The sequence below is a fragment of the Myotis lucifugus genome, unplaced genomic scaffold, assembly GCF_000147115.1.
Source record: "Myotis lucifugus unplaced genomic scaffold, Myoluc2.0 scaffold_310, whole genome shotgun sequence".
In the NCBI taxonomy this organism is placed as follows: domain Eukaryota; kingdom Metazoa; phylum Chordata; class Mammalia; order Chiroptera; family Vespertilionidae; genus Myotis; species Myotis lucifugus.
The window spans coordinates 1,233,279-1,243,323 of NW_005871358.1; the positions used below are offsets into that span (position 1 = coordinate 1,233,279).

Genomic DNA, 10,045 nt, shown 5'->3' on the forward strand with positions numbered 1-10,045 from the left:
GACTTTTGTTTGCTGGAAGCTTTTTGATGACTGCTTCAATTTCTTCCATAGTTATTGGCCTGTTGAGATTTTTAGATTCTTCCTGATTAAGTTTTGGAATGTTGTATTTTTCTAGAAATATGTCCATTTCTTCCAGGTTGTCTAGTTTGTTGGAGTAAAGTTGTTCATAGTATTTTTTAACAATCATTTGTATTTCTGTGGGGTCTGTTGTTATTTCGCCTCTATCATTTCTGATTTTGTTTATTTGGGTCCTCTCTCTTTGCTTCTTGGTGAGCCTGGCTAGAGGTTTGTCAATCTTGTTTATCCTTTCAAAGAACCAGCTCTTGGTTTCATTGATTTTCTGTATTGTTTTTTTGGTCTCTATGTCATTTATTTCTGCTCTAATCTTTATTATCTCCTTCCTTCTGCTCACTCTGGGCTTTTCTTGTTGCTCTCTTTCTAATTCTTTGAGCTGTAGATTTAGATGATTTACTACCATTTTTTCTTGTTTGTTGAGGTAGGCCTGTAGAGCTGTAAACTTCCCTCTCAGGACTGCTTTCATTGTGTCCCAAAGGTTTTGGATTGTTGTGTTTTCATTGTCATTAGTGTCCAGGATGTTTTTAATTTCTTCTTTGATCTCATTGGTAACCCAATCAATATTTAATAACATGCTATTCAGTTTCCAAGTGTTTGAGTATTTTGGGTTTTTTTTTTTTTATTGTAGTTTATTTCTAATATTATGCCATTGTGGTCTGAGAAAATGCTTTTTATGATTTCAATCTTCTTGAATTTGGGGAGGTTTTGTTTGTGACCCAATATGTGGTCTATTTTTGAATATGTCCCATGAGCAGTTGAGAAGAACGTATATTTTGTGGCATTGGGGTGAAGTGTTCTGAAGATGTCTATTAAGTCCATCTGATCTAGTGAGTCATTTAGGATTGCTGTTTGTTTGCTGAGTTTTTGTTTAGCGGATTTATCCAGTGATGTCAGTGGTGTATTAAAGTCCCCTACTATGATTGTATTGTTGTCGATCTCTCTCTTGATATCTTCCAGGAGTTTTCTTATGTATGTGGGTGCTCCTGCATTGGGTGCATACATGTTTATCAGGGTTATATCTTCTTGTTGTATTGATCCCTTTAGTATTATGAAGTGGCCTTCCTTATCTCTTGTTATGGCCTTCACTTTGAGGTCTATTTTGTCCGATATAAGTATTGCTACCCCAGCTTTCTTTTCCTTTCCATTTGCCTGAAAGATATTTTTCCATTCCTTCACTGTCAGTCTGTGTGAGTCCCTTATTCTGAGGTGGGTCTCTTGTAGACAGCAAATGTATGGGTCGTGTTTTTTTTATCCGTTCAGCCACTTGATGTCTTTTGATTGGGCCATTTAGTCCATTTACGTTTAAAGTTATTATTGAAAGGTACTTGTTTGTAGCCATTTCTATTTTTTTGTGGCTGTTTTCTTTCTGGGCTTTTTATTTCTTCTTTTTACACCAGTCCCTTCATCATTTCTTGCAATGCTGGCTTGGTGGTGATAAACTCCCTTAGCCTTTTTTTGTCTGTGAAGCTTCTTATTTCCCCTTCAATTTTGAATGATAGCCTTGCTGGATAGAGTATTCTTGGATTCAGTCCTTTGCTTTGCATCACTTTGTAAATTTCTGTCCATTCTTTTCTGGCCTGATGTGTTTCTGTTGAGAAATCGTTTGATAATCTGATGGGGGATCCTTTGTAGGTAACTCTCTGTTTCTCTCTTGCAGCCTTTAAAATTCTCTCTTTGTCTTGTACATTTGCCATCATTATTATGACATGTCTTGGTGTCGGTCTTTTGGGGTTCATCTTGCCTGGGACTGTCTGTACTTGTGTAACTTTTTTCTTCCCCACATCTGGGAAGTTTTCTGTCATTATTTCTTCAAATAGATTTTCTAATCCTTGCTGTTCTTCTTGTCCTTCTTGCAGCCCTATTATGCGTATGTTACTTCGTTTCATGTTGTCCTGAAGCTCCCTTAGGCTCTCCTGTTTTTTAATTTTTTTCTCCAGTTGCTGTTCAGATTGAGCTTGTTTTTCTACCTTATGTTCTAACTCACTAATTCGGTCTTCTGCTTCTTTTAGTCTGCTGTTGAAACTTTCCATGGTGTTTTTGATTGTAGCTATATCACTTTTCATTTCTTCCTGATTCTTGCATAGGCTGTTGATTTTCTCATCCATCCGGTGAATGAATTGTACAACCATCATTCTGAATTCTTTTTCTGTCATGTTGCATGCTTCAACTTTATTAATCTCCTTTCTTAGTGATTCCTCATTGTCTTTCCTCTGGGTGTTGTGTCGTCTCTTCATTCTGATTATCTCCCGATGGTACAAAGGTCGAGTTGCGTGGGCCTGGGCCGTGTGCAGTGGGAGCCTCCCACCACCCTAGTGTCACTGAAGAGCTCTGACACTAAGCTGTGTGGTTGTTGTTGGTTGGTGGGAACCAGGCTCGCTCTGAGTCAGTGTTGCCAGCGCTCAATGTGGCCTCGTATGTGCCCTTAGAATCAGGGACCCCTGCCTGCACCGTGTTGAAAACCAGAGCCCCCTAGCATGCGCCAGGAGTCAGAGTTCCCCAAGAGACCAGTATCAGAGTCTCTGCTGCTTCACGCGACCTCGCCTTGAGTATCAGGGTCCCTGTGTGCCCTTGCACCAGGAATTGGATTCACTGGCTCTTAGTATGAATGCACAGGGAATCAGAATCTCAGGCGCAGGTGATAAGAAACACAGTCAAGTCACTGGTGCTTGGTGCTGCCTCCTGCCCCGCGAAACGGGGTCCCTGGGCCTGTGCTACGCGGACAAATTCCCGTTCCCGTGTTTGCTCCCAGCCCAGGGCTCCGAAGCCCGCAGTGGGCGTAGGATCAATTCCTGGTGCTCGCGCGTTTGGTTTTCAACCAGCCCAGGGCTCCGAAGCCGGCAGTGCACAAAGGATCAGTTCCAGGGTGCTCGCGCACTTCCAGGCCAAAGTTCCTGCAGCACTGAGGCCCCGGCAAGGGGTGGGTCTAACAGTTAGTTACTCTGGCACTGCCCGCGAGCCTGCGGGAAGGGGGGATGGGCTCTGTTACTTACGGATCTGCGCGGGGATCTCTGAATTTTTGGTGTCCGCAGGTCTGTAGATGTGGTCACAGGTCTCTGTCCCCAGTGGCTGCAGGGTCCTGGTATGTGTCTGCGATCAGACTGGGTGGTGCTGAGGCCAGGATCCTAGTCTCAAGCAGCTCTGTTTCCCAAGATGGCGTGGTCACTGTGCCTGTGCTGGCAGCCCAGGAGTGTCCCCGCCGGGAGCAGCGGGACTCCGCTGCCTAAGACTGCCCGGTTTAGCAGCCTCTGAGAAGACCTGCAGAATCTAACTGTCCCTAGCTCATACACACACACCACACACGTCCACACACTCCTCTATCACTTCCTTGCGCTCTCACACTCTCTCCCTCCCTACCTTCCTGCTGGTCGCCATTTTCAGCAATCTCTAAATTATAGCTTTGAGTAATTTTTCATTTTGGTTTGAGAGATTTCAGGAAAGTTGATGCATGAGGCAAGAAAGGCCAGTTGTATGGGAAAGCTCCTGGAAATGGCTTGGATTGGTTGGAAAATTGGGTGGGGCAGGGTCTCAGGGAATCACCAGGGCAGGTGAAGAGTGTGAACCACGTTGATTGAGACTCAGATATGGTGCTGGTCTGCCTGCTCTGTGTGGGTGTGTGGGTCTCTCAGAAAAGGAACAATGAACAATGCCAGCACTTCTGTTTGGGAGAAAGCTGTCTCTGCAGCTCTTGTCCTGATGCCAGGAAATTCAGTTCCTCCCTGTATCTCTCTGGTTTCTTTCAAACTGCTGCCCCAGAACTGTAGCTCAGAGGGAGTGAATCCAAGTAAGGCTGTGCATGGGCTCTTTAGAAGGAATGCCTGAAACTTCTGGAACTTCTGCCTTACGCAGCCAAAATTCCTATTAGTTTTATAGCCAGAAGTTATGAGGACTTCTATTCATGGCTCAGGAACCCTGGTCTGGGAGGGTCCTCAGCTGGGGCCTCTGCAGCCAAGATATACCTCCCATTTTTAAACCACCACTGGTGGGTGTGGGACCAGCCCATTCCATGTCTCTGCCATTCCTACCAGTCTCAATGTGGTTTCTTCTTTAAATCCCTAGATGCTGGACTTCCATTCAGCCTGATTTCAGGCAGTTCTGAATCATGATTGTTCTGTAGTTTAGTTGTACTTTTGATGTGGTTGTGAGAGGGATTCAAGTACCACATTTACTTACACTGCCATTTTGACTGGAAGCCCAGTAGAGCTTTCACTTAAGTTATTGTGTTTTTCAGGTCTAAAAATTTCCATTTTGGTCTTCATTGTATCACCTATTTCTTTGTCAAGGTTTTATATATATATATATATATATATATATATATATATATATATATATATATATATAATTTTTCTTTGCTGAGATTTTCTATTTTTTCACTTGTTTCAAAAAGTTTGTTTGCTATTTCTCGTTGAAACATTTTTTATGATGGCTGCTTTAAAATACTTGTCAAATAATTCTAATTTGTGTCATCTAAAGTTAATATGTCCCTGGTTCTTGGTATCATAATGATTTTTTAAAGTTGTATACTGGATATATAAGGTATTATGTTTTAAATCCATGGATTTTAATAAAATCTTGTTTTGGAAGGCTACTCTGACATCATGGCAAGGGGGAAAAGGGCTGTCTTCTTGTTGCTGGAACTGAGGGTGAAATCCAGATTCCCCACCTGGGTCCACTGACACTCCAGTGGGGGAGGGATACCTTGTTAGTGCTGGGTGGAGTTAGAAGCTCTCTCTCACAATCTTGCTGACACCACCCTTTCTTGGGGTTATAAGGAGGCCTTGTAAAATGCTCCCCACATGGCCTCTACTGACATGACTGAGAGGAGCACCTTACTATTGGGTGTGATGAAAGTCCCAGCTGCTTCTCTGCTACAAGCCCAGTGGGGTAGGGGGGAGTGTTTCATTATGGGTGGGTTAAGGTAGAGCTCTGGACTTCCCACCTGACCTTTGCTGATGAAGATAAGGGTTTTGCCAGTTTTTCTCTGTGGTGTTTGGTTGGAGTAGGGCAGTGACTATCGAAATACTATTTTATATTTTGCTAAACTTCCCCTTTCTTCTTTGGCGAGGGAAGGAAGATACAATCTAGCTGCCCCTTCCAGACTGAAATCTGATTACTAATGGACTGGCCTAGCTCAGAGCTGTCCCATGGAAAAGAACCCATAACTATGTTGCCAGGGAGGACAGACACTGAAGATGCCAGCAGTCAAAGACTTGAATGCTGTGTACTAGGTCCAGAATAACTGGTACACCCTGTTCATGGCAGAGTTTTAGATCACCATGGACAGGAGTATCTTTGAACACCAGTCTCGCTTGATGATGTCTCATGTCTGTGCTAACATTAATAGTAAACTGAGCAAATATCCTTCCCATTACAACTGTAATAAAAATAAAATTGAGAGTACTGTCACCATAAACTTTTATTTTGGCCCAGTTTTTCAATTATTTACTGTATGAGTTTTGCTTTAGTCTTGCCTAGGATATTATCCTTCATTTTTCTAAAGTTTTAACAAATATAAACTATCATTGAATGTAAACTTTAATTGACAAATAAAAAAAGAAAAAAGAGAAAAAAGATGAAAAGTAATAGTGTTACCATAGGAAGCTAGATATTAATGAAGGAAAGGAGCAAAGAGAATTAGACCTTATTATTATTATTATTTTATATTTTTTTAAAAAATTATTTATTGCTTAAAGTATTACAAAGAGTATTACATATGTCTCCTTTTTTTTCCCCACCCTTGACAATCCCCCGGCCTCCCCTACCCCCCAGTGTCTATGTCCATTGGTTATGCTTATATGCATGCATACAAGTCCTCCGGTTGATCTCTTACCCCGCGCCCCTCCTGCCCCCCAACCCTCCTGGCCTTCCAGCTGTAGTTTGACAGTCTGTTTGAGGCAGCTCTGCCTCTGTATCTATTTTTGTTCATAAGTTTATAATGGTCTTTATTATCCAAAAATGAGTGAGATCATGTGGTATTTTTCCTTCATTGACTGGCTTATTTCACTTAGCATAATGCTCTCCAGTTCCATCCATGTTGTTGCAAATGGTAAGAATTCCTTCTTTTTTACAGCTGTATGGTATTCCATCGTGTAGATGTACCACCGTTTTCTAATCCATTCATCTACTGATGGGCACTTAGGCTGTTTCCAGATCTTAGCTATGGTGAATTGTGCTGCTATGAACATAGGGGTACATATATCCTTTTTGATTGGTGTTTCTGTTTTCTTGGGATATATTCCTAGAAGTGGGATCACAGGGTCAAATGGGAGTTCCACTTTTAGTTTTTTGAGGAAACTCCATACTGTCTTCCACAGTGGCTGCACGAGTCTGCATTCCCACCAGCAGTGCACGAGTGTGCCTTTTTCTCCACATCCTCTCCAGCACTTGTCGTTTGTGGATTTGTTGATGATAGCCATTCTGACAGGTGTGAGATGGTACCTCATTGTTGTTTTGATTTGGATCTCTCGGATCATTAGTGACTTTGAGCATGTTTTCATATGTCTCTTGGCTTTCTGAATGTCCTCTTTTGAAAGGTGTCTATTTAGGTCCTTTGCCCATTTTTTGATTGGATTGTTTATCTTCCTTTTGTTAAGTTGTATGAGTTCCCTATAAATGTTGGAGATTAAACCCTTATTGGTGATAACATTGGCAAATATGTTCTCCCCTGCAGTGGGCTTTCTTGTTGCTTTATTGATGGTTTCTTTTGCTGTGCAGAAGCTTTTTATTTTGATGTAGTCCCATTTGTTTATTTTCTCTTTAGTTTCCAATGCCCTAGGATCTGTATCGGAGAAGAAGTTGCTTCGGCATATGTCTGAGATTTTGTTAACTTTGGATTCTTCTGGTATTTTTATGGTTTCCCGTCGTACATTTAAGTCCTTTATCCACTTTGAGTTTATTTTTGTGTATGGTGTAAGTTGGTGGTCTAGTTTCATTTTCTTGCATGTATCTGTCCAATTTTCCCAACACCATTTATTGAAGCGTCTATCTTGACTCCAATGTATGTTGTTGCCTCCTTTGTCAAATATTAATTCAGCATATTGGTTCGGGCCAATTTCGGGGCTCTCTATTCTATTCCATTGATCTATATGTCTGTTCTTGTGCCAGTACCAGGCAGTTTTGAGAACAGTGGCTTTGTAATACAGCTTGATATCTGGTATTGAAATCCCACCTACTTTGTTCTTTCTCAGGATCGCTGTAGCTATTCGGGGTCTTTTTTTATTTCAGATGAATTTTTGGAGAGTTCGTTCTAGGTCTGTGAAATATGCTGTTGTTATTTTAATGGGAAGTGCGTTGAATTTATAGATTGCTTTGGGTAGTATGGACATTTTAATGATGTTGATTCTACCAATCCAAGAACATGGTATGTTCTTCCATCTGTTTATGTCTTCCTCTATCTCTTTTTTCAAGGTCCTGTAGTTTTCTGAGTAGAGGTCTTTTACCTCTTTAGTTAAGTTTATTCCTAGGTAGCTTAATTTTTTTGGTGCGATGGTAAATGGGATTTTTTTTTAGCCTCTCTTTCTGCAAGTTCACTTGTGTATAGAAATGCCAGACATTTCTTGGCGTTAATTTTGTATCCTGCTACATTGCCAAATTCTTTTATTAAGTCTAATAGTTTTTTGATGGAGTCTTTAGGGTTTTTTATGTATAATATCATGTCATCTGCAAATAAAGACAGTTTTACTTCTTCTTTTCCATTTTGGATGCCTTTTATTTCTTCTTCTTGTCTAATTGCAATGGCTAATACTTCCAGTACTATGTCGAAGAGGAGTGGTGAGAGTGGGCATCCCTGTCTTGTTCCTGTTCTTAGGGGAAACGGTGTTAGTTTATGTCCATTGAGTATGATGTTGGCTGTGGGTTTGTCATATATGGCTTTTATTATGTTGAGGTATGATCCTTCTATTCCCACCTTGCTGAGAGTTTTTATCAAAAATGGGTGTTGAATTTTGTCAAACGTTTTTTCTGCATCAATTGATATGACCAGGTGGTTTTTTTTCTTTCAATTTGTTTATGTGGTGTATCAAGTTTATTGATTTACGGATATTGTACCATCCTTGCATCTCTGGGATAAATCCTACTTGGTCATGGTGTATGATCTTTCTGATGTACTGCTGGATCCGATTTGCTAAGATTTTGTTGAGGATTTTGGCATCTATGTTCATGAGGGATATTGGGCTATAATTCTCTTTCATTGTGTTGTCTTTACCTGGTTTTGGTATTAGGGTGATGCTGGCTTCATAGAATGAGCTTGGAAGTGTTCCTTTCTCTTGAATTTTTTGTAGTAGTCTGAGGAGGATAGGTTTTAGTTCTTCCTTGAATGTTTGGTAAAACTCCCCTGTGAAGCCGTCTGGTCCTGGGCTTTTGTTTGCTGGAAGCTTTTTGATGACTGCTTCAATTTCTTCCATAGTTATTGGCCTATTGAGGTTTTTAGATTCTTCCTGATTGAGTTTTGGAATGTTGTATTTTTCTAGGAATTTTTCCATTTCCTCCAGGTTGTCTAGTTTGTTGGAGTAAAGTTGTTCATAGTATTTTTTAACAATCATTTGTATTTCTGTGGGGTCTGTTGTTATTTCGCCTCTCATTTCTGATTTTGTTTATTTGGGTCCTCTCTCTCTGCTTCTTGGTGAGTCTGGCTAGAGGTTTGTCAATCTTGTTTATCCTTTCAAAGAACCAGCTCTTGGTTTCATTGATTTTCTGTATTGTTTTTTTGGTCTCTATGTCATTTATTTCTGCTCTAATCTTTATTATCTCCTTCCTTCTGCTCACTCTGGGCTTTTCTTGTTGCTCTCTTTCTAATTCTTTGAGTTGTAGAGTTAGATGATTTACTACCATTTTCTCTTGTTTTTTGAGATAGGCCTGTAGAGCTATAAACTTGCCTCTCAGGACTGCTTTCATTGTGTCCCATAGGTTTTCGATTGTTGTGTTTTCATTGTCATTAGTTTCCAGGATGTTTTTAATTTCTTCTTTGATCTCATTGGTAACCCAATCAATATTTAATAACATGCTATTCAGCTTACAAGTGTTTGAGTATTTTGGGTTGTTTTTATTGTAGTTTATTTCTAATATTATGCCATCGTGGTCTGAGAAGGTGCTAGGTATGATTTCAATCTTCTTGAATTTGGGGAGACTTTGTTTGTGACCCAATATGTGGTCTATTTTTGAATCTGTCCTATGAGCACTTGAGTGGAATGTATATTCCGTGGCTTTGGGGTGAAGTGTTCTGAAGATGTCAGTTAAGTCCATCTGATCTAGTGAGTCATTTAGGATTGCTATTTCTTTGCTCATTGTTTGTCTAGAGGATTTATCCAGTGATGTCAGTGGTGTATTAAAGTCCCCTACTATGATTGTATTGTTGTCGATCTCTCCTTTGATATCTTCCAGGAGTTTTTTAATGTATTTGGGTGCTCCTGCATTGGGTGCATATATGTTTACCAGGGTTATATCTTCTTGTTTTATTGATCCCTTTAGTATAATGAAGTGGCCTTCCTTATGTCTTGTTATGGCCTTCACTTTGAGGTGTATTTTGTCCGATATAAGTATTGCTACCCCAGCTTTCTTTTCCTTTCTATTTGCCTGAAAGATATTTTTCCATCCCTTCACTTTCAGTCTGTGTGAGTCCCTTCTAATGAGGTAGGTCTCTTGTAGACAGCAGATGTATGGGTCATGGTTTTTTATCCATTCAGCCACTCGATGTCTTTTGGTTGGAGCATTTAGTCCATTTACATTTAAAGTTATTATTGAAAGGTTCTTGTTTGTAGCCATTTCTATTTTTTTGTGTGGCTCTTTTCTTTCTGAGCTTTTTATTTCTTCTTTTTACACCAGTCCCTTTAGCATTTCTTGCATTGCTGGCTTGGTGGTGATAAACTCCCTTAGCCTTTTTTTTGTCTGTGAAGCTTCTTATTTCCCCCTCAATTTTGAATGATAGCCTTGCTGGATAGAGTATTCTTGGATTCAGTCCTTTCTTTGCATCACTTTG

At 40.3% G+C, this 10,045-nt stretch overlaps 1 protein-coding gene and 1 pseudogene across 1 annotated transcript in view; both read right to left on the reverse strand.

The window, feature by feature from the left end:
• The window catches only part of LOC102425796 (adhesion G protein-coupled receptor E2-like), a 31,142-nt gene extending 27,695 nt beyond the window's left edge, over window positions 1–3,447 (reverse strand). Inside the window, exon 1 of the mRNA XM_023763968.1 lies at window positions 3,430–3,447. Within this exon, the coding sequence (XP_023619736.1) occupies window positions 3,430–3,447 (18 nt within the window). The remainder of the gene's footprint in view (window positions 1–3,429) is intronic.
• Window positions 3,448–5,234: 1,787 nt separating this feature from the next.
• Window positions 5,235–10,045, reverse strand: part of LOC111828249 — a 9,275-nt pseudogene continuing 4,464 nt past the window's right edge.